Genomic DNA, 25,443 nt, shown 5'->3' with positions numbered 1-25,443 from the left:
AGATGGATGCAACTGGAAACCATTGTACTTAGTGAAATACACCAGTCCCAAAAAGACAAATACTGTATGTTTTCCCTGATCTGTGGTAACTAATAGAGTACCAAAAAAAAATATGTAATGTGTATGAGTGAAATTGATATTTTGAGATTTATTGATTGTTTATAGCCCTTGTCTCTACTGTTAAGGAACAATGTTTCTTATTATTATTTGTTGAATTCTTTACTTAGTGTAGGGTTAATCTTATGAGTATAAAATAGACAGAGTAGATCATTGTAAAAATTAAAGGAAGGAGGAAAGAGGGTGAGGGCATGGGTGGAAGCGAAGGTATGGTAGAAATTATTACTGTGCTTCTAAATCTGTGTATATGAAATACATGAAATTTGTTAACCTTAAATTTTTTTTAAAAAAACACTAAAAAAAAAGAAGTGAGATCAGAGCAGATTTCATTTGGTTATTGTTCTGAGTTGAGATACACATAGCAAAAAGTTTACTGTAACCATTTTTACATGTACAGATTGTTAGGTACATTTACATTGTTAGGCAATTAACTTCCAGCAACTCTTCGTATCTTGTAAAACTGAAACTCCCTCCCCATTAAACGATGTTCTCCCTTTCCCCTTCCTTCATCCCCTGGCAACTACCATTTAACTTTCTGTTTGTATGAGTTCAACCAGTAGTTCTTCAGAACTCTTCAGTTATTGCTGCTAAGTGCTTTTGAACACAAAGAGCAGAGTAATCCAGTAAAACCAGTAGAATCAGTGAGTCTTCTGTAATGCAAAGTTTGGAAATTGCTATTTCCTTTCTTTGAGGAAGATAGCAGTAGCTTGTGACTAACACTTATCCCAATAAGTGTGCATGCCTGAGGAAGGAGGAAAGACCTGCTTGTTCTGGGATGAAAGAGAAAAAAGTATGGATGCATGATACATATATAGGGACATAAAGGAAGCTGAGGGAGTTCTTCATGTCTGTTTTCTCTGTTAAGCACAAAGCTAGGTCATCTGTTGAAAATTAGAGGTCTGAGGTTCACTAAAAGGCTTTAAAAAGAAATTGACAGAAGTTTGAAATGATCAGGAATTGGGGTAGGGACATGATCAGGCTTATGTAGAGTAATAATAATAGTAGTAGTTGTAATATGGCTGGTCCAAGTGCAGTGGTGTTTACAACTAATTGATCACAACCAGTTACAGTAGTTGTAATAATAACAGCAGTGAGAACAGCCAGTATCTATTTGTTATTTGTTCTGTATCAGCTACTGTTATGGTCACTTTAATGTATTAACTTTTTATTTATTTATTTTTTTGACAGGCAGAGTTAGACTGTGAGAGAGACAGAGAGAAAGGTCTTCCTTCCGTTGGTTCAGCCCCCAAATGGCCGCTACGGCCAGAGCGCTGTGCTGATCTGAAGCCAGGAGCCAGGTGCTTCCTCCTGGTCTCCCATGCAAGTACAGGGCCCAAAGACTTGGGCCATCCTCCACTGCACTCCCGGGCCATAGCAGAGAGCTGGGCTGGAAGAGGAGCAACCGGGACAGAATCTGGTGCCCCGACCGGGACTAGAACCCGGTGTGCCAGGGTTCCTATTGAGCCGCGGTGCTGGCCTAATGTATTAACCTTTATAACAGCTCTATAGAAGTAATTCTTACACAGAATAGAAACTAAGCGCCAGAGTTAAGATTCTAATTCCGTTGTTTTGTCCCAAACCCAGGGCCTTTTCTTTCTGCACTGTTAATGACATTGGGAATTTTCACCTGATATTGCAAGTTGGAAGCTTAGAGCATAATTTCTTCAGCAAAAAATCATTCTTTTTAGAAAAGAGGAAGAATGAACTAAAAAAAAAAAAAACAAAACAAAAACAAAAACAAAAAACTGTGTCCAAAATGTAATCACTACCCTTTTCTCCCACAGCAGAATGATTGCTACCTTTGATGATTGCTTCGCTAGAGTGAGCCAGCACACAGCTCAGTGGGAATGCAGATTTCATTAGGTGACCTCAGCCCTTAGAGGTGTCTGAAATTATAAACTGGTCTTCTCCCTAAATCCTGAGTCTGAAGAGTGGATTGTGGTTAGTGCTAGTAGATTCTTCGATTTCTATGCAAGGGGAGATGATGGACTTTTTATCTGTGATCTCTATTTGTTGAGTAGGTATTAACTGAACTCTGCACTAAAGGACTGTGTTACTAAGTGTAAAAGTTTTTTTTTTTTTAAACAATGGCTTCTCTTTATGCGTGTTCATTATTGTCCTTATTATATGTGATACCTAGGAAAAGAAAAACCCAGTTTTCTTTTTATCATAAATGCAAGGTTAAGTCTTTTATTTAACATACATGAAAGTTCTTTCCAAAGATACAAGTGAACAAAGGGAGGGGAAAAAAAGCAGTTATGGGCAAGCAAGCATCTTTCTGATTTATAATGGCAAACTCAACTAGTATGATCAATTAACTTCTAGGCTTTAATTAATTTATATGAATAACCTTATTACCCGAAATAGGAAACTTCATTACTGTGTTATTAGATTTACATTGCCTAAAACTGGAGAATGTAGCTTTGCTCTCCAAATCTGTAAGTTAGGATGACTTATAATTGAGGCTGAGGAATTACTTCTTCCAGGTTTAACTATTTAAACTTGGTAGGCTAAATGTATCCTACCTCATTATGAAGCCTAACACTTGACTTTAATATTAGGAAAACAACTTTCAATATGGTATAAGATTAAATACAGTATGAATGAGGCCTATTAACTTGATAAATGCGACAGCAGGATTTTTTTTTTAAGATTTATTTTATTTATTTGAAAGACAGAGTTACAGAAAGAGATATAGACAGAGAGAGAGGTCTTCCATCTGCTGGTTTACTCCCCAGATGGCCACAATAGCCAGAGCTGCGCCAGTCCGAAGCCAGGAGCCAGGAGCTTCTTCCAGGTCTCCCACACGGGTGCAGGGCCCAAGGACTTGGGCCATCTTCTACTGCTTTCCCAGACCATAGCAGAGAGCGGGATCGGAAGAGGAGCAGCCTGGACTAGTACTGGTGCCCATACGGGATGCCAGCACTTCAGGCCAGAGCTTTAACCCACTGCGCCACAGCACCGGCCCCAACAACAGGATTTTGTTGCAGGCTCTTTTCACATGTAAAAAACTCTTCCAGTACACATTCTTGAAGTTTTGCTATGAAGAGAAATTGCCAGTGAATGAAGAGAACCTTTTGTACATTCCTATGTGGAAGTGAAGTAACTGGTACTTTTTGGACAAGACTGGGAGAATATCTCAGGATAAAGCTATCTAAGTTTTGTACCCAAAGCCATTAATTTCTTCAATTATGAGAAGAAGCCACAAATTGTGTAATAGTGTTGGTATTTTGTTGGTTTGGAGAGAAGGGTGATCTCAGAAGACTTGTAAGCCTGAGTTAAGATGTGTGTGACATGTACTTTTTTTCCTTCCAGTTTTAAATTTCAATGGTCTTAGGCACATTTTTGAAACTGTAGATATCCTAAGTTAGCAAATCCAAGTTGGTACACAAAGCAGCCATTTTTGCCAGCCCTAAATGCATGCTTTGCTGAGCTTTCTAATCTGGGCTCCAGAGTTTATACATAGCAAATTCTGACATCTGACAAGTTTTGTTGTGACCCAGAGAGGGATAGAGCAAAATAGGATGAAGAATCTGGAAATCCGTGCTGCGTATAGGGTAAGTGACATTTTGGAATTTGCTTCCACGTGGATTGTCCCCTGGTGGACCACTGTGGTGTTTAGCAGGCTGAGCTGGAAAGGTCATAGTGCACAAGACGAAGAACAATAAATAGTCTGTTCAGTAAGTTGTTGGTAAGCCTCCTGCCAGCGCCAACTAATAGCCATAAAGAGCTATTTCTCCTCTGAGATATAAGTTTGCTGTCATCTTTTGGAGAATATGGTGATTTGTAGCATTGCTTTTTAGCATGGTAGGGAGATGGGACATTCATAGGGTCTTGTCCTCGCAGTTTACAGCTTTTTCTCCCTTGAATTGTTGCTTTTTCTTTTGAGCCTAGAATGCTATCATGTATTCATTTTTAAAACTACAGTAAGAATGTCTGTTTCAAAGAAATGCATTAATTTTCACTTTGCCAAATATAACTTGAATTTAATCTGTTTTTACATTATATTGGCTTCTTATTTTTTTTAAACTGTGGACACTGATTGTAGAAATAGTTTGTTGGGTTTTTTTCTTCGTTTTTTCCTTTAAATAAGAGGAATTTCCCTCTTTTGGGGGGGATTATAGGACAGCACTAAACCACATTTGAAATATGTACAAACCCCAATAGATTTTAAAAGCTAAGCAATCTTGGATAGATGCTATCATCTCTAATAAGTTTAAGTTTCCTTGGGTTTGTCAGTAGGATGTATATTAATTCAATCATTTCCAAAGTGTTTCCTTTCAAGTGATAATATTTTATGTACCTGCCTTTTAAAAATACTGATGTATTCCTGAAGTTATTGATCAACTTTTAATAAACAAAATAGCTTAAAATGAATTATGAGAGGCTGGCATCATGACGTAGCAGGTTAAGCTGCCTCCTGTGACTCTGGCTTCCCATATGAGCGCTAGTTTGAGTTTTGGCTGCTCTAGCTCCAATCCAGCTCCTTGCTAACGCATGTGGGAAAGCAGTGGATGATGACCCAAGTGCTTGTGTGCTGCCACCTGCATAGGAAACCTGGATGGAGTTCCAGGCTCTTGGCTTTGACGTGGCCCAACTCTGGCTGTTGCAAATATATGGAGAGTGAACCAGCAGATGATCTCTCTCTAACTTTGCCTTTCAAATAAATAAATTTAAAAAAAAATTGAACGATAAGTATTTTGTTTTGCAGTAATGTGGTAGGTTAGATTTGCAGAGAAATAACTTCTGGTCAGAATATTTTTAAGTGAAGCTAGGGAAGGGAAAAATACATAACTGCATATAAAATGTATTTAAAATTCTGGGCCTGGTGTAAGAAAAAGCCCACAGTGGTAAGTCATATTTGAGACTGTTCCAAATAGAACTGGGACCTGGAGTGGATGAGTAAGATTAAAAACAAAAACAAAAAACCTTCATCTGGAGTCTTGCCTGTTAGTGTCTTGAATCTGAATGGAGGTAGGGAAAAAGTGTCTCATGAAACTGCTTAAGCAGATACCCACACTCACATAGATTTACAGCTGATTCCATACTACCTGTGAGACATGAAAGGTTGTAAACTACAAACTTCTTTGAACATATTCCTAGTTGCTTGTGATCTCCAGTGGCTGGCAGGATCAGATTCATATCCCTATAGAAACACACTTTATAGACAGGCATAAAAGATTTTTTATAAGTGAAATTGCCAGAGATGTGAGCTTGTTAAAGAAAATAGGCAACTAAGTCAGATGTCACAGATTGTATTTTCCAAATATGGCTACAACAGCATTTCATGACCCATGTCCCCTTCTAGAACATTGCTGTTGTACCATTAAGTAAGAAGGAGTCTCTGTCTCCTTCCATTGAACCTGGGCAGATCTGTGTGACTGCTTTGACCAAAAGAATGTTGCAGAAGTGATGTGTGATTTCTGAGGCCGAGTCATAAAAATACCACACATTTCTTCCCAATTCTCTTGAGATGCTCTTTCTTAGAATCTGTTGCCATGCTGTGAAAAAGTCCAAGGACAGAGATCCATATGGAAAGGAACTGAAGCCTCAAGCCAGTAGCATCAACCAGGCTCTCAGCTGACAGGCAGCATTAGCTATCCAGCCTTGTAAGTCCGGTGTCTTGAAAGGGGATCCTCCCTCCCCTGTCAAGTTTCTCTGGGTGGTGCCATGGGAAGCCAACACAAACTTCCTTCTCTGAGCCCTGAACAAATTGCTAATTTCTGAGCAAAATCAGTGGTTGTTGTGTTAAGCCACTGTGTTTTGTGGTAGTTTTTTACACAGTAATAGATAAGTAGAACATCAGCATTAACAAAATACTGCAGATTAAAAGAAAAAAGATTTCTGTACTTTATTTGAAAGAGTGACAGAGCGAGAGACAAAAAGAGACTGAGATATCTTCTGTCTGCTGGTTCACTCTCCAGAGACCGTAACTGCCAGGACTGGGCCAGGTCAAAGCCAGGAGCTTCATCTGGGTCTCCCACTCAGGTGGTAGGGGCCCAAACACTTGGGCCATCTTCTGCCACTTTTCCCAGGTCATCAGCAGGGAGCTGGATTGGAAGTAGAGCAGCTGTTCCACGAACCGGCACATATAAGATGCTCACATCACAGTTGGCAGCTTCACCCACTATGCCAAAATGCTGGCCCCTGCAGATTTTTTTGGTTAATTTTTTTTTTTAAAGACAGATACATAGAGATCTTCCGTCTGCTAATTCACTCCCCAAATGCTTGCAACAACTAGAGCCAGGCCAGACTGATGCCAGGAGCCTGGAACTCAACAGGTTTCCCCTGTGATAGTGGGACCCATCTGCTGCCTCCCTGAGTGGGCATTAGCAGGAAACTGAACTGAAGTGAAGGAGTCAGGTCTTGAACCAGGCACTCTGATGTGGGATGCTGAAGTACAAAGTGATGACTTAACCACTGTTCCAAATGCCCACCCTGCAGATATTTAAAGAAACAAAAGAGAGGGTTAAGAGTAGAATGAGCTACTCAAAATTGATGAGGAAGATGGGAAAGAAGAACTTAGTATCAGTAGAACTTACATGAATAAAGAAACATAGTTGAAAAATACAATGGAAAGATATTGACTAGTTAGAGTGAGAGAGTGAATTACTGTAATGAACTAACTAAAGCAAATTTCCAGAATTTGGTACAGCAAAAGACTATATGAGACATGTGAGAGGTTTAGTGAAGTAGACAATGACAAAGTACCACATATGTTTGATTTAATGGTTCTCAATTTTTTTTTTTTTTTATTTTTGGCAGTCAGAGTGGACAGTGAGAGAGAGAGAGACAGAGAGAAAGGTCTTCCTCTGCCGTTGGTTCACCCTCCAATGGCCGCCGCGGCCGGCGCGCTGCGGCCGGCGCACCGCGCTGATCCGATGGCAGGAGCCAGGAGCCGGGTGCTTTTCCTGGTCTCCCATGGGGTGCAGGGCCCAAGCACCTGGGCCATCCTCCACTGCACTCCCTGGCCACAGCAGAGGGCTGGCCTGGAAGAAGGGCAACCGGGACAGAATCCGGCGCCCCGACCGGGACTAGAACCCGGTGTGCCGGCGCCGCTAGGCGGAGGATTAGCCTAGTGAGCCGCGGCGCCGGCCCTAAAGGCATTTTATTTCTTTTCTAGCTAGTCATTCTCAGCTGGGTCCTGTGAAAGAGTAAATCTTATAGAAAAATATTGGAATGACTAGTTTCTCAGTTCTCCCAAAGGTGATACTATTCTAAAAGCATGGAAGAGAAGTTAATTCATTTTATACTCATATAATGAACGCTTTGGGGCATATGTTCTCCAGGTTTGATCCAGAGACCCCAGACTCTCCAAGACTTTTTCAGTAGGATCTCCAAGGCCAAAACTCTTTTCATAAATTAAACTAAAAATGGTGCAAGCATTTAGCTTAGTGGTTAAGATACATCTCATATCAGAGTACCCAGGTTCAGCGCCTGATTCCAGCTCCTGACTTCATTTTCTTGCTAATGCACACCCCTGTACCCATGAAGGAGACCTGTATTATATTCCAGGCTCCTGCTCTGGTCTGTGTTTGGCCATTGTGGGCATTTGGGGAATGAACCAGCAGATAGGATATCTGTTATCTATTCTCTCTCTCTGTCTCTCTTTCCCCCTACTCCCTCTCAAATAAAATACATTTTTTTAAAAAGATTTATTTATTTTAGAGGTAGAGTTTAGAGGTAGGTATTTATTTGAAAGGCAGAGCTACAGAGAGAGAGGAAGAGGGAGAGACAGAGAGGCCGGTCTTCCATCTGCTGGTTCACTCCTCAAATGGCCTCGATGGCTGGAGCTGGGCTGATCTAAAACCAGGAGCCAAGAGCTTCTTCTAGGTCTTGTACACAGGTGCAGGGGCCCAAGCACTTGGGCCATCTACTACTCTCCCAGGCCATAGCAGAGAGCTGTTTATCAGAAGACAAGCCAAAGGGGTCCTGAATGGGATGCCAGTTCTGCAGGTGGAAGCTTAGCCTACTGTACCAAAGTGCTGGCCCCATAAAATAAATTTTTAAAAATGTTAATGCCAAAACATTTTCATTTTTTAGTCCCTTTCATTATGAATTGAAGATTTCCTGAGACTACTTAATGTATGATGATTGTAATTACCCTGATGGCTAACGAAATGTGTGCTTGTATAGTCTAGTCTTTGAAAATTTTGCTTTATTTTCTGATTTTAATTTAATTTCTAGGTAAATATTAATAAGATATTATCTGTATAAACAATACTTCTTTGAAGATTCTAAGCTTTCAAGAGTAGACCTGATGGGGCCAGCGCTGTGGTATAGCAGATAAAGCTGCCACTTGCAGTATTTGCATCCCAAATGGACACCGGTTCGAGTCCTGGCTGCTCCACTTCCTATCCAGCTCTCTGCTATGGCCTGGGAAAGCAATAGAAGAGGGCCCAAGTTCTTGGGACTCTGCACCTGTGTGGGAGACCTGGAGGAAGTTCCTGGCTCCTGGCTTCAGACTAGCGCAGCTCTGGCTGTTGCAACCATTTGGGGAGTGAACCAGCGGATGGAAGACTCTCTTTTTCTCTCTCTGCCTTTCTGTAACTCAAATAAATAAATCTATCTTAATTAAAAAAAAAAAAAAAGAGTAGACCTGTGTCCAAAAAATTTGAAAACTGCTTTTTAGAGCTATAAAACTTCATTTTCTCAGAGAAGCCTCTTGAGAATGCCTACTACTAGTTGCATAGAGCCAGTGAAGAAATTCAGTTATAAATATTTGTAGTGGAAGTTAATTGAGTTCTTAGACAACGTTGAGGATTTATTAGAGATTTTCTTCCTAGACAGTGTTTGAACATTGAGTACCCTTAAACCTGGATCAAGTTTCTGTGAGATTCCTTTTTTTTTTTTTTTTAAGATTCATTTATTAGTTTGAAAGAGAAGCAGAGGCACAGAGAGAGAGAGAGAGAGAGGTCAGTCTTCCATCTCCTGGTTCACTCCTCAGATGGCCACAATGGCCGGAGCTGCACCAATCCGAAGCCAGGAGCCAGGGGCTTCTTCTGGGTCTCTCACACAGGTGCAGGGGCCATGGACTTGGGCCATCTTCCAATGCTTTCCCAGGCCTTATCAGAGAGCTGGATTGGAAGTGGAGCAACCAGGACTCAAACTGGTGTCCATGTGGGATGCTGGCACTCCAGGAGGCAGCTTTACCCACTACGCCACAGCTCTGCCCCCTGTGAGATTCTTATCTCGCTATTAATTCTCAATATTGAGTCAGCTATTTCATAAGTCATTTTCATGGAATAACTCCTTTAACTAGATGGTTAATTATTTATCCCATTGACATCATTTAGACCAGTGCTGTCCAATAGAATGAGGGACACATACATAATTTAAAATTTTCTAGTAGCCATGTATTTTTTTTTAAATACATCAAGATCTTTTATCTACTGGTTGACTCCCCAGATGGCCACAACAGCCAAGGTTTGGCCAGGCCAAACCCAGGAGCCAGGAGCTTCTTTTGAGTATCCCTCATGGGTGGCAGGGGCCCAAGCAGTTGGGCCCTCTTCCATTGCTTTGCTTAGGCTATTAGCAGGGACATGAGTGGGAAGTGGAGTAGCTGGGACATGAACTGGCACCCATATGGGATACTGGCATTATAGGCAGCAGCTTTACCCACTATACCACAATGCCCCCCTGGTAGTCATATCTTAAAAAGTAAAAAGAAATAGGGGGGCTGCTGTTGTGGCAGAGCACATTAAGCCGCTTCCCAGAGTGCCGACCTCCCATGAGTTGAGACTCCACTTCCTGTCCACTCCTGGCTTATATGCCTGGGAAGACAGTGGAAGATGGCCCAGGTGTTTGGGCCCCTGCACTCATGTGGGAGACCTGAAAGAAGCTTCTGGCTCCTGGCTTCAGCCTGGCCCAGCCCTGGCTGTCATGGCCATTTGGAGAGTGAACCAGGAGATGGAAGACCTCTCTCTCTGTGTCTCTTCCTCTCCCTCTGTAGCTCTGCCTTTCAAATAAATAAAATAAATCTTATAAAGTAAAAGGAAACAGATGAAATTAATTTAAATAATATGTTTTACCTCTCTCTCTGTGTCTCTTCCTCTCCCTCTGTAGCTCTGCCTTTCAAATAAATAAAATAAATCTTATAAAGTAAAAGGAAACAGATGAAATTAATTTAAATAATATGTTTTATTTGCTCTATAATGTAATTTTTCTCTATGTAAATATATAGAAAAATATATAGAGATAAATATATAGTTTATAAATATAATTATTTTCTCTATTATAATATTATAAACATATATCAATGAAAAGCTTACATTCTTTTTAAAGAGCTATATCTTCTACATCTAGTGTATGCTTTACATTTATAGCACATCAGTTTGGAACTAGCCGCATTTCAATGCCCAGTAGTCACTGAGATCTAAGCCATAAAATCATTCTAGAGCTGAGCTGAGCTAGCATGATCTATAGTAGATAAGCTTTGTAATATAAATAGAGACTAAACATATTGTTATAGAAATTTAATATAATGACGTAAGTATATTGAAAAAAATTCACAGTGGCAAAATGTTTATCTGCCTAAATTTCAAGAGATTTTAATGAGAAATAAAACTTATTTCCTTAACAGAATATTGAAAAAGTAAACTTTTGCCGAAACTGTCATAATGTTTTCTCTTTCCTTCTTAAAACCATACAGTCTGTTTACTATATTCTATGAATTATTACACATGCATATGCGTGCCAGTAAAGGGAATGCTCTTTCTGTGCTTGAGGGAGTTTTAGCACTTGTGGCCTTTGCGTTTTCGTTCTAAATGATACATATGTATATTTTAACTGTCCCGTTGGTCATGCCATATCCCCAGTCCCTACTTCAGCCAGTTTGCTTTTGATGGGAAACATTGAGGAGCAAAGGTGGTTTGTTCTGATCTCGTTACTGCGCTTTTCCTGATTCCTTAGCTTTTATTCTGTCACATCATCTTGCCTGTGAATGTGCTATCAGAATATGCAAGTGAATTATTGCGTGTTGCAAAGAAACCGCTATTTTTGTGCACTTCTTTCCCTTTGAGCATTACTATGTTTGCAAAAATGAGGTGAGAGTTAAAGGAACTGTGGTTTTTAGAAGTGAGATCTAAAAAGGGGGAAATGGCTGTTTTCTCCCTTCTAGAATGAATAATAAAGAATTATGACTTTAATTTTGGCATGACCTGAATTTAATTTTTTTTCTTACCATATGACAGAAAAGAAGAGTTTGTCAATGAAAATGTCTGAGGAGGGAAATTCTTAAGGACTCTCACAGTCTACCTATTACAACATATTTGATTCAATGCCATATTTAATTAATATTAGAATGTCAGTTAAAAAAATCATGCTCTTTGCAAGCTAAAAGAATTCTGTGCATAACAGGCAAATCTAAGAAATCCATCATCTTTTGGTAAAGTGTGAAGTTGCCTTCTTGTCATAATTTTCATATGTAAGTACAATTTTTATGATTCATAGATTTTTAGCCCCAATCTAAAAACATACTTTTTGAGAGCTTGGCTTCTACTTACCTACCAATTTACCTTTGCTATGAGCAGATTTAACTTTTCAAGAAACCAGTATTTACTTGAAGCTAAAACCTTTATTATATGGCCTCTGATAATCTGTAACTGTGAAAATTCATGCTCATTAATCTGTTCAGGTATTCTCAAAATAATCCTGTGTGCCAGTCACTTGCTCTGTGACTTGCTAGTTTCTCTGTTCCATTGGTATGCTCCCACTGTTCAGAAAACCTTCGCTCTGTGGTTTGCAGCTGAGCTATATAGAAAGTTCCCTTCTCTGTGCAGTGGTACTGTCAGGTAACTGTGCTCCTGCATCCTGGGTGTCAGCTATTTACTAGAGGTGGGAAGGGAGACTGCCTGCTGTGAAGAAGCAGGCTGCCTTCTCTCTGGCACGGCCCCAGGGGTCAGGTCTAGCTGTGGGTTCCATCCTGTGGCTCAGTGTGACTTTTTTAAATGGAATGCATTTCTTTTTCCATAAAGCTCTGTTTCTTCCATGTTCTTCCCACATCAGCTGGCAGCAGCCAGTTGGTTCTGAAATCTGCCCACAAATTGTTAGCTATTTTGTTTCTTGTCCCCCCCAACTTGCCCCCAGAATAAGAGTTGATGTGTTTCAGATCCTGGATTATGTTGTTTTGTGAAACAAATCTAATTTTTGCTAAGGAATGCCTAAACTTGATTCCAGAAAAAGCAAAATAACAGCAGTACCTGTAATTAATGTATGTGGTGGTTCTTTTCCCCCTTATGCATAGGGAATGTGTTCCAAGAACCCTAGTGGTTGCCTGAAACTGGATAGTACCAACCTTATACATCTGCTTTTTCCTGCACATGCAGCACATGCTTGCCTATGAGCAAGTTTAATTTATAAATTAGCCTCAGTAACAGGTTAACAGCAGTGACTGCTAATAAACTAGTTATGTCAACATATGCTACATGAATGTAGTCTTCCCCTTCAATATCTAATCATGCTGAAGATCTTTTGCAGCCTCAGCATACAATTTTTTCTTTCTCCTTGTATGTTTAAGTGATGAACTTTCAGATTTTCACTCAAAGAAAGCATTTTAATGGTTTTTCTTTGACATTTTGGAGTTGCCAACATCACTACTCTGCTGCTTTTGCGACATTATTAAGTAAAACATCTGAACTCAGCTCTTCAACACCATGACAGTCAGTGTGATAACCAAGATGGCTATTCAGTGAATAACATGTGGATGCAAGTGGATACAAATAGTGTGTATACATTGGACAAAGGGATAATTCATATATGGCACAGGATGGTACAGGTGGGGTGAGACGGTGAGAGAATAATCATGCTCCTGGGAATGGCATGCAAGTTAAAATTTTTGAATTATTTATTTCTGGAATTTTCCATGTAATGGTTTTGGACCATGGTTTGCTATAGGTAATGAAAACTGTGGAATATGAAACATTGGATAAAGGAGGACTACTGTATTGCATGTTTACCATGTACTGAGTATTATACTAAAAAGTTTGCATGCATCAGTTTAGTTAATTTCCAGCAATCCTTTAAAATAGGTTCCCCTTTTGCCCCCATTTTATCAATAAAGAGCCACAGAAAAATTCAGTAACTGGTGCTAAGTTACACATTAAGTGATTTTGGTTCTTGTTTTGGTGATATTTTTAACTGCTATGCAAAATTTCATCTATAGGGGTCTTGTGGAATCTTAAGTGTCACTGAAGGATAGATAGAAAATAGATTTAATTTTTTTTTTTTTAATTTGAGAAGCAGAGAGAGAACAAACAAATGAGAACTGTCCTCCTGCCTACTCACCACTTCACTCCCCAAGTGCTTTCAAAGCCTGAGACTGGGCCAGGCCAACACCAGGAGCTGAGAAACTCAGTCTAGGTCTCCCACATGGGTGACAGGGCCCCCTCCCACTTGAGCTAACACCTGCTTCCTCCTAGGGTGCACATTAGCAGGAAGCTGGAATCAGGAGCAGAGCCAGGATTTGGATCCAGGGACTGACATGGGATGTGGGCCTCTGCACCACTAGGCCAAATGCCTTCCCTTGATGTTTAATCTGTTGGAATGTTTCTGTGTCTACCTTCTATGAATAAGTTAATGCTTAATGCAATTTCCCTGAAAAGATAAGAATACAGTTCAGCATGTGAGACCATATTCCCTTTATGTGAAGTCAGATGTACTTGTTATAAAATCCATAGTATACCTTTTCATCTTTATTAATTTAAAACTTTATTAGTTACATGGTATATACTATAAGATCCTAGTAGCCAACTTGGTTCTCGTAGATTATTAGGTTTCATTTTCTCTTTACCATTTTGAAGGGTTTATTGCTTTAGAATGCTTATGAAAGTGAGAGTGAGTCCACTGTGAATCAGGGACTACCCCAATTACAGTGTGGCAGAACTGTTCTGTTAGGAGTGAAAAAGCACAAAAATTTGGTCAGTTGCCTCCCCCTACATTGAAGTACTTAGTACATGCCATCAATTAATAGGGCATGGGTGAGAGGAGGGGGATTTTTAGGTGTAATTTTTTTTTTTAACTTTTATTTAATGAATATAAATTTCCAAAGTACGGCTTATGGATTACAATGGCTTCCCCCCCATAACGTCCCTCCCACCCGCAACCCTCCCCTTTCCCACTCCCTCTCCCCTAGGTGTAATATTTAGATAGCTTTAGCTCCCTGCCCCCTTGTGCCCCCCACCCTCCGTCACCCCTTCCTCTCACTCCCCCACCCCTGCTATTGTTAAGATAACATTCCTAGCCATGCTTTCCAACCTTCTCACCATCATGACATAGTTTTTCTGTGGTAAACAAATGAAGCTTCTTGAGCCTAGAGATAACCTATTGCCACTTACAACCCATTCTAGCACAGGTGTTTGAAAAGTTCTGCTGTAGGCATATGTCTGCAAGTTTATTTTTTAAAGAGATTTATTTATTTGAAAGAGAGAAAGAGAGAGAGAGATCTTCCATCCACTGGTTCACTCCCCAAATGGGTACAATGGCCAGAGCTGAGGTGATCCAAAGCCAGGAGCCAGGAGCTTCTTCCAGGTCTCCACATGGGTTCAGGGACCCAAGGACTTAGGCCATCTTCCATTGCTTTCCCAGGCCATAGCAGAGGTGGAGCAGCTGAAACTCAAATCAGCGCCTGTATGGGATGCCAGTGCTGCAGACCAGGGCTTTAACCTGCTGCACCACAGCGCCAGCCCTCTCTGCAAGTTTTCTAGGCTTGTTGCAAATATGAAAGCACTCTGTACACTACAAGGTACATGTCTCTGTAGGATTTTATGAATAGTAACTGTTAAGATTACATATTCCTTCTCTAAAGAAACATTGTGTGCCGTAATTTTTTTGTTTTGTCATGGAAGCTGTCCTGAAAGAAGACTAGCTGCCAGACCAGTAGCTGGAGTTGACGTCCTATATGTGATCTGGTACACTAATTAGAAGTAGAAATATTGGTGGTCAGTAGTCATGGTTCAAGACTTCTTAGAGAAGATCAGGCTTTTGGTGAGATTTGTTCATGATTCCAGTGGTTCTCCTCATTGAATTCTCCACCCTCTTTTCTGCCTACACCCAATAAGTTTGTAGTCAGATTCTCTCTTCTTTCCTTATTATGTCTATGTCTTCTTTCCCAAGTGAAGACCAATCTTCATCTTCTGCACTACTAATGCTGCATACATAGCTCTGTTGATTATACTTCCAGAGCTGTGTTGTTCTGTTTCACGCCTCTCTTTTCCCTGCTGGGTTGCAAGCTCTTAAGACTGTGTCTGATTAATCTTTGTAATTTTGGATATACCCACATCATTTCATCACATTCCATCATTAGGCAGGGCTTAAATGCCCTTTGAGTGGAACAGAAATCTGTTTCCTTGTATATTTCTCACATTATTCCTCGTCTTAACAACTCCAAATAAAGTTACTTTAAAATTTATTTATGTATTTTTATTTTTTATTTGAGAGGCAGGGAGACAGAAAGAGATCTTTGAGCCATTGATTCACTTCCCAAATGCTCATAACAGAGGCAGGCCAGGCCAGAACCAGGAGCGTGAAATTCCATCTAGGTCACCCATGTGGGTGACAAGGACCCAAGTACTTGAGCCATTATCTGCTGCCTCAGCTGAGGAGCTGGGACTCCCAGGCACTCCTATGTGGGATATGGGCATCCCACATGGCAGCTTAACTCTTGTGCCAAATGCTTACCCCTGAATAAAGTTAATTTGTAGTTGTCATTCATGCATTTGAATCATCTATCAAGTGTAATTCCAAACAATGTGTGTTTCTCTGAACAAACATTTTTAGCATTGAAATTTTGCCTTCTTCCATGTGTGGACTCAGAATTTTAAGATTTAGAGAAAACTAGAATTTCCTTCATCTAACTAATATTGATTATATGCTGATTAAAAAACTGAAACTGAGATTTAGAGATTTTAGGAAAATATTTTAAGCATTTCAATGAGAATAATGAGGAAGTTTAGATTTAGTAGATTAAAGTAATTTCTTCATTTTTTTTTTTAAATGTATGTGCTACTGGGTGTCTTCAGACTAGTGGGCAAAATGGAAAGCTATGTTTTATGCTTAAGCAGTAAGATCTGACTCATATAATGTTAAGAATTTCTCTCTAAATTCAATCTACCTGCAATTCAATGTTGGATCTGTTACATATGTCCCTCCATTTCTATATGTATAAAACAAGGTTAATATACTAATAATTTGGGTATTATGAGGTTCAAATGAGTTAGTACCTGCAAAGCACTATTATACCTGCCACATGGAAAGCATACACTATAAGGTAGTTGCCACAGCTGCTACTTAGCCTTCCTGCTTCTTGCTACTACTATCTCTATTACTCAGCTCTACAAGTACCTCATGAGATGTGAAAGTTCTGGTGGAGCCTTACTAAAAAATCATGCACTTGTGATCTAAGCTTCTTGTTTTAAGAATGGTCCTATACTCATTCTCTACATTGAAGCAGGATTTGACCCAGAGCGTAACCACATCCAGGGAATGATGAAGTGTTTTCTCATACAGGTTTTACTGTATATGCAATTTAGGAAATAGCAGAAGACTCATTATCTTTTGAAGTCTGTTCTTCTAAGATGAAATTGCAAGAAGTTCATTTCTTGTCTTTTTAAGGGAGTAAATTCATTGTCTTCATTGACATTGTATATATTAAATACTGGCAGCTTGTATTTTATGGAATATAAAATTTAAAGTGTTTTTTAATTAAATATTTATTTATTTGAAAGGCAGAGTTACAGAGAGGCAGAGGCAGAGACAAAAAGGTCTTACATCCACTGGTTCACTCCCCAGATGGCCACAACCGTCAGAGTTGCACTGAACTGAAGTCAGGAGCAAGGAGCTTCTTAGAGGTTTCCCCTGTGGGCGTAGGGGCCCAAGGCTTGGGCCATCTTCTACTGCTTTCCCAGGCCATAGCAGAGAGCTGGATCAAAGTGCAGCAGCTGGGACTCCAACTGGTGCCCATATGGGATGCTGGTGCTGCAGGTGGCACCTTTACCTGCTATACCACAGCCCTGGCCCCTTAAAGTAGTTTTAATTTTCCTTCCTGAACTGCTTTTAATAATGTGTCAGAGTAAATGTTTTTCCTCTTTTATCAGGTTGCCATCAAGATCATAGATAAAACCCAACTGGACGAAGAAAACTTGAAGAAGATTTTTCGGGAAGTTCAAATTATGAAGATGCTTTGCCACCCCCATATCATCAGGCTGTACCAGGTAGGATTACTAGTTATGTGGTGAGTGGCTATGAAGAACCTAGAGTGATTTGTTGTATCTGTGGCTGCCTTGGAAGGAAATGTGGGTGGATTAGCACAAGCAACTCTTTTTGTTTCTGTGTTTGTATGTTTGTATCTATCCTACCCGTCTATTGTCATACTCAATACTTGGTAGAATTTTCTTGTTTCCCCTGACTGTTTACTAGTGAGGCCTCCCTTAGCCAAGTAGATCTTAAATTTGATGCTACTAGTAGCAAAAATTACACAAAAAGATTATTCAGAAGATGATGAGAATTTACTTAGGTCAGAATCCTAAATCAGGATGGGAAAACTTTTGAGACAAAAAGCTAGAGATGAATATAATGTTTTTACATTATTTATTTATTATTTTCTGTAATCACATTATGAGTTATGATAACAAAATATTTTAACTTCTTTCATCAATTAAAACCTACCTCTTTTCTGTTCTAGTAGAGTCCTTGACTTTTCCAAGGTAACATTTAATTATTTTGATAATCAAGATGAATTCTATACAGTAGTAGAGATTTCTATTTCAGTTTTTTTTACCATCTTAAGAACATGGATATTTAATGCCATCATCAAAATGATTCCCTAACCTTACTGCAGAAGCAGTAAATCTAGTGACTAGAATTTTAAGCCAGATAGGAAAGGGGGGACCTCACCTTAGCAGGCTGATAGGAGAGATATTTTGGGAGAGGTTGGGCTTTGGGGTGCTTCTCAGATTGCAGTGTGTTGGCAGCCCCGAGCTCTGCTTCTGTTCAGGGCCAGCCCTGTTCACTGCTTTCTGCCAGAACAGCCGTCTCCTGGTTCTGAAGGAAGTGGCCACCCACTCTGTTCATTTGCTGTTATTAGTTTGCAGTAAATTGTTACTGGCCCAGACTTGGGACCATGGGTAGGAGTGGAGAAAGCATGGACAAGGTACAGTGGGCAAGCTTTCAGAGCCTTTCAGTTTTATGGCAGTGAGGAAACATACTGTGATTTTAGGATGTGTGGTTAAGGCTGCAGTTGTAGAGTTCTTCTCTGGCATCAGCTTCTCACATAATGAAATGAATGAGGTCAGCAGGAACAGATTTGTTGAAATTTATCATATTAAATGTTGAACAATACCTACCCCAGAAGCAAACTTGTGAAAGCTTCCTGGTGTTGCCTTGAGACCTAGATCTGTGAGTTTGCAGGTGCCTAATCTTGGCTTCTTTCCTGTCTTTGTAGACTGAATAAACTTCTTGACCTCCCCTTGAATAATAAATTGTGTTTAAATAATTGTAGGACTTAGGCTGACCTTTCTCAAGAGATTAATTTCTAGATATGAACCTTATAACTGAATTCCGCAAATTTACAATCTTACCCAAGGCTTCATTAGCCTGAAATAATCTTCATACTTTCAGCCTTGGCTTTGAACAATGCCTTCTTTTAAACTTTAATTTTGCTTTCTGGCAACTGGTATTGTAAGTGAGAGATTCTGAACTGCCTAAGTGAATAGCTGGCAAATTGTCTTCATATGGTATCAAGGTGGTTTTCAGGTCAGTCTCCTCGGATTTATAAGGTGACAAATACAGATAACTGTACAGGAAACAGTTTCTGAACTCCTGAAAAGTTTTAATAATAAAAAAGAACATTTGCAGTTAATAAAAGGCCTTGAAGTGCAAAGGAGAATACCATTATGACATTATTTTTCTTTCTTTTTTTAAAAAGATTTATTTTATTTATTTGAAAGACAGAGTTACAGAGAGAGGTAAAGACAGAGAGGTCTTCTATCTGCTGGTCAACCCCCCAGATGGCCGCAATGGCCGGAGCTGCACCGATCTAAAGCCAGGAGCTTCTTCCGGGTCTCCCACGTGGGTGCAGGGACCCAAGGAGTTGGGACATCTTCTACTGCTTTCCCAGGCCACAGCAAAGAGCTGGATTGGAAGTGGAGCAGCCAGGACTCGAACTGGTGCCCATATGGGATGCCGGCGCTGCAGGCCAGGATTTTAACCCACTGAGCTACAGCGCCAGCCTATAATAGATTATTGATAGTGTTCCTTTGATGAGTGAGAGGGAGGAAACTGGAAAGAGGAAAAAATGCTCTTTTGTTTATATACTAGGCATTTAAAATAATTATAATGAATATATATACCTTTATGTTATTAATTTAAAATTTATTCATTAGAGAGAAAGAGGGAGCACTCTCATTTAACTGGTTGATTACCCAAATGCCCAGAACAGCCAGGGCTGGGCCAGAGCTGAAGGAGAGTGCTGGGAATTCAATCCAGGTGTTTCATGTAGGTGGCAAGAGCCTATTTACTTGATCCTTCACTGCTTCCTTCCAGGGTCCAGATAAGCAGGAAGCTAGAGTCAGGTGCCAAGACAGAATCCAAATGAGTAATTTATGTTACTTAAAGGATTGAATATTTTAAATTATTGTTCCCCTTTATTGAATAAAACTGCAAAGGGTAGGAAAGTTGTCATTTGCATTTAAAAAGAAAGCCATTTATGGTTTCTGTGCCATTCTTAAGTGAGTCCCATTATTTTCCCTGTTTTCATTGAGTGTTTTGGGGGTGTTTTTGAACTTCAAGTTATTGATGTTGAATGTGAACTTTTTCTGGTTGTTGGCGCCTATGCTTCTCAGTTTTATACAGCCTAGCAGATTGCAGAGACCTCCTGGAACAACAAAAAAGATTATATCCTTCAATTAGTAAATGTTTTACACTTTCAAGAACTTGGGAGAATATATATCTTCTCCCTTTTTTCTTAACATTATATCCGTTCCACCTAAAATATTTTATATTTCCTTTGAGTAATAGTGATTATTAATATTTCAATGACAAAAGAGGAATCATTCGTTTCTCTTCCTATGATATCAACCTGTCATTTGTGTCACTGTCTGTCACTTTCCTGCCTTTGTACCAGGTTATGGAGACAGAACGGATGATTTATCTGGTGACAGAATATGCTAGTGGAGGGGAAATATTTGGTAAGTACATTTACTGCATTCTTTAAACAGCTATTGAGCACAGTATGGCAAACCTAAAATAGCTGTTCTGTGCCTTTGTCACTTGAACAGCTGTCACTTGATGCTGTCCTTCCGTCTGTCATTTTCTACCAACAAAATAATTTAGTTTTTTTGACTCACCTAATAAAATCCCTGTAACTTCTTTATTTCCTAAGCCAAGGTGTTTTCTTTGTTTCAGCTGGATGTTGACAGTTCAAATTAAAGTTCTCCAAAAACAAACATTCCTTCTGAACACGTTCTTTCCCATTGCTGAGTTCTAACTGAGGTTACCAAGTGTGACAGGACCCCCACAAGTGTGCAGGCTCTGCTGTGTGAGCAAGCAGTCTCACCCTAGTACATTCCTTACACTTGTTTAAATATAACTTATAACTCTATTCCTTGCCATGTGTTCATAGCTCTCTTTGATGATTCTTGTAATTTTCAGATTTTGCCTTCAGCAGCTATTTTTTCTCTTAAATTTATTTACCATTAACACAATATCATAATCAGTACAGTTTGTTACTGGCAAATCTGATTTTTTAGGTCCTAAAACCTGGCAGTATTTTTTGTTTTGGTAATAGTGATAAATGGAGCCTAGCAGCGGTACAAGGTAAACTTTTAAAATCTGAATTGACATGTGTCTCCCCTCACTGCACCTTTTTAGCAACTGACTTGTTTGCCAGAGCAGGTTTCTTTTTATATATTTTAGATTTATCTAATTTCTTCATTTTTTGATTTTCTAGAAAATAATTTGATCATTTAATCATTTAAAATATATTTAAAAGTATGCAATCACTTACAAAATAGAACTTCCAGTTGGACATTTGTGGCTACCTGGGGTGTGTGTGTGTGAAATCTTCCCTTGCAATCTAATGGTTTTTGTGTCTTAAAAACCTGCATAATAAGTGCTAGTTGTTTTTAAAGAAAGTTTCCTTTTTCTTAATTTTATCTTTAATTGGCTTTATGTATGTCCTTTTATGCTAAAACTATAGCAATGAAATGATATTGCTAATCAGAATATAGTATTGGAGAAGATACTTTATTTCAAAGAAATTAAAGCATTAAAAGAATTAAAGAATAGTATTGTCTGTCAAGAGGATATACTAGGCTTTTACTATGTATAATTATATGCCTCCTGTGCCTTGGAAATGCTGACTCGTTTAAGACAAAGAAATTTGGTAAAATAAAGACATGGAAATCAAAATATAACTTTGATCATGAGAGCTGAAACCATAAAATTCTGTAGAGGTAAGAACAGTAGTGCAGATGCTGTGATTAATTTTTGGAGATCATTGAAGTCTTACCCGTGGTTATGTGGGAGTCTGTAAACCAGAAAATAAAAGCATGATAAACAGTATTTGGAGAGAGAGAGAAATAACAGTTATGTTTTTTGGGGAGTACACTGTGGTCTGACATGCTATGTATGTCTTACAAAACTGCCTTCGTTCAGGCCATCTATGTACACAAAAGCCAACAGACAAACTTCATTTTCTGGATACCTTTTACAAGTTTTATTCTATAACTAAAGCAAAACATCTCTCAAATCCTTGAGCTACTTACTATCTTATCTCATGGAAAGACATTTATTTGTGGAGAAGCAATGGTAATCTTGGGAGAAAAGAGATCATGTCATCTAAATGTTCATAATAATCTAAGAACCAAGCACAGGATACATGAGATCTGCCTTGCTCTTTAGGAAAGCAGATTTTAAAAATAGAGGAAAGACAATCCTCTGGTCATGAACTCTTTTGAGGCAATGCAGTTCAAGCGGAAGCGGACAGGATGGAAATTTTGATAATGTTATTTTAAACATTCATATATATCAGGGCCAGTGAGGTAGCACAGCAGGCTAAGTCACTGTCTGCATTGCTGGCATCCCTTGTGCATGCTGGTTCAACTCCTGGCTGATCCACTTCGATCCAGCTCCCTGCTAATGGGCCTGGGAAAGCAGCAGTGATGGCTCGGGTACTTGAGCCCCTGCCACCCACATGGGAGACCTAAGTGGAGTTTCTGGCTCCCGGCTTCTGCCTTGCCATCCCTGATCATTGTAGCCACTTGGGGAGTGAACTAGTGGGTGGAAGGTCTGTCTCTCTGTCTCTCCCTCTCTGTAACTCTCCCTTTCAAATAAATACATATTTAAACAACATACACTTACATATTTGAAAACATGTAATTATGTATTACATGTTATGATACATATAACTATATTATTAGTATTATTTCAAAAGATTCAGATGAAAACAAAAGTAGTGTATTTCCTAAGAAATCATCATCGACTATACAAAGTAGAACTGTCTCATGAGGTCTCATTTTAAAAAGTATCTGTGTAAAAGATGAGAGGACAGGTTTAATGAAGAACATGAGCTTTGAAGGTAGTTAGAGCTACATTTGAATCAAATCTCTGCCATCTGCTGTTTTACCTGGAGAAAGTTAACTAAATGATTCTGTGTCTCAGTTACAACATCTGTAGAAGGTAAGATATGTAGTATTTGCCTCGTAGTTGTGAAGGTAACATGATACATATAAAACATAAATCACCTTCTGTCGTGGCTGTGTGAAGAGCTCTGCTGACCTGATTTCTAGTCCTAGTAGAACTGGTGAAAACAGAATAAACCAAATAGCCATTTACAGTCTCTGGAAGTGATACTAAGGCCAAGCAGCAGATGAAACTTTTATTCAAGAATGCCTGTGAAATTCAGTTAGAGTTCTTGGTGTTTGCATCAGTACTCCTCCCACTTTCTCCTTGCTGTTTCTGGGAGATGGGCGTTCCAGTCCAGACTACTTCGGCCAACAACATAGGGCTTCCTCCTCTCTACTTCCCTCTCCCAACACCGGGACAGATTCCTTTCTTCCCAGAAAGAGCAGGACATCAGCATTTCTCATCTCGTCCCCAGCTGCTTGTTGCTGAGGCTAAGTCCTAAGGGAATGTGTTGAGAAATGGTTGTTCCCTTCTGTCCAGTCCCGACCTGTGGGACTTGATTACAGCAGGCTGGTGTTACTGGGACCAGATTACTCTTGCCTGGGGCAATAACACAGTAGTGGTTCCACGCCTGGAGAGGCAAGCTGCAAGGACCTCCAAGCTGCTGTTCTCTCTCCTACTGCTCACTCAGACAAGCTTGCCATAGCCTCAACCCTAGCTCTGGAGACCTAACTCAGAGATTTACCTGGGGAGGAAAAACAGACCATAAAACACATAGTTTCTAATTCTTAACACAGGCCAAAATGGCAGTATGATAATTTCCTGGAGAGAACCAGGCAATAAAACATTGAGAAAGAGCTTTCCTGAGGTCAAAACAAAAGTAAGATACTGATCTCAGAAGCTATTCCTTCAAGAGAGCCAGAGTTTGATTGTATTATTTGTGAACCAGTTTATATCCCAGGTTATTGTTCAGAACATTAGAGCAATCAGCCAACATTTAGTGGAGTTAAACAGCTGGATATGGTCAGGAAAAGAGGATGAGTCCTGCCAGATTAATTGTGGGCATGCCAAAGCTATGTGTCCCAGAACTATAACAGAAGCTGAACACTGGGTGTATGGAGGGGATAAACTTCAATGAAAGAATGCAGCTAGTCAGGGAGCAAATTAATAAGCAAATGGGGTAGGGGGAACAGCAGAAAGGTATATCACTGCCTAGAGGTGCTATAGTATATTAACTAAAAATGCCCTGTTAACAGTATCAACAGCAAAAATCTTCAAGGCTTGTAAAGAAAAAAGAAAGGATGAACCATAAACTGGATAAAAATCAGGCAACTAGAATGGTGTATCAGAGAGACTAGATGTCAGATTTATCAGAAAAAAAAAAAAACTTTAAAGAGTTATCATAAACATGGTCACAAAAATAAGGGGCCTCACATTTAATGTAGTAAAGAAACATGAAATGATAATGTCAGGACTGGTGCTGTGGCGCAATAGGTTAATCTGTCTGCAGTGCTGGCATCCCTTATGGGCACCGGTTCAAATCCTGGCTGCTCCTCTTCTGTTCTGGCTCTCTGCTATTGCCTGGGAAAGCAGTGGAAGATGGCCCCAGCGCTTTGGCTCCTGCACCAATGTGGGAGACCCAGAAACAGCTCCTGGCTCCTGGCTACGGATTGACTCACCTCCGACTATTGCGGCCATCTGGGGGGTGAACCAGCAGATGGAAGACCTTTCTCTCTGTCTCTTCCTCTCACTGTCTGTAACACTGCCTCTCAAATAAATAAATAAATGAATAAAATCTTTAAAAAAAAAAACAGTGGAAAAACAGAGTTAAAAAAATGATAATGTCACTTAGAGAATATCAGTAAGGAGAAATTATTAAAAGGAACCAAATGAAAACTAAAGAGTTGAAAAAAGTAGAATAACTGAAATAAAAAAAATTCATTAGGCTCAGGTATAGATTTGAGTGGCAGAAGAAAGAAAAGGCAAACTTGAAGATAAATCAACAGAGATTATGCAGATGAAGAACAGAAAGAGCAGGACATCAGCATCAGCATAAAAAAGAATGAAGAATAAAAAACAGAGCAGCAATGTGTGCATGATAGGAGAGGGAGAGAGAGAAGGAACAGGAAATAATGGTTGTAAACTTATCAAAAAACAATAATAACCTGGATTTTCAGGAAGTACACAAAATCCAAGTAGAATAAACACCGATCCATAGACACATTGTGGTGGGAATGGTGAAGTCAAAGATGGGAAGAATATTGAAAGCAATGCATCACTTAAAGGAAACCCCAGTAAGAACAAAAACTGACTTCTCAGCACAAACTGTGGACCATGGAAGGCAATGGAATAACGTTCAAAGTGCTTCAGCAAAAATGTGTTAACCAAACTCCTGTATCCCGAAAAACAGTCTTTCAAAGAAGAAAGCGAAATATCTTCAAGTAATTAAAATCAGAGACTATTTTTGCCGATAGATCCACTTTACAGTTAAAAGAAACACCAATGGAAATTCCTTAGGCTGAAAGCAAGTGACCAAACTTGTAATGCTTTTTTTAAAATTTTTTTTTAAAATTAATTAATTAATTTTTTAAAAACTTTTATTTAGTAAATATAATTTCCAAAGTACAGTTTATGGATTACAATGGCTTTTTCCCCCTATAACTTCCCTCCCACCTGTAATGCTTTTTTTTAAAAAAAGATTTTATTTAT

At 39.4% G+C, this 25,443-nt stretch overlaps 1 protein-coding gene across 8 annotated transcripts in view; it reads left to right on the top strand.

Annotated features, from left to right (window-relative positions):
• The window catches only part of SIK3 (SIK family kinase 3), a 243,407-nt gene that overhangs the window by 114,857 nt on the left and 103,107 nt on the right, over positions 1-25,443 (top strand). For all 8 annotated transcript variants that reach the window (XM_089312972.1, XM_008260949.5, XM_070078639.2 and 5 more), the window contains exons 2-3: positions 17,208-17,324; positions 20,234-20,297. In XM_089312972.1, the coding sequence (XP_089169098.1) occupies positions 17,208-17,324; positions 20,234-20,297 (181 nt within the window). The remainder of the gene's footprint in view (positions 1-17,207; positions 17,325-20,233; positions 20,298-25,443) is intronic.

The sequence above is a fragment of the Oryctolagus cuniculus genome, chromosome 1, assembly GCF_051225735.1.
Source record: "Oryctolagus cuniculus isolate XC-2025 breed Fujian yellow rabbit chromosome 1, ASM5122573v1, whole genome shotgun sequence".
In the NCBI taxonomy this organism is placed as follows: Eukaryota; Metazoa; Chordata; class Mammalia; order Lagomorpha; family Leporidae; genus Oryctolagus; species Oryctolagus cuniculus.
This window is presented reverse-complemented; position numbering and strand designations above follow the sequence as displayed.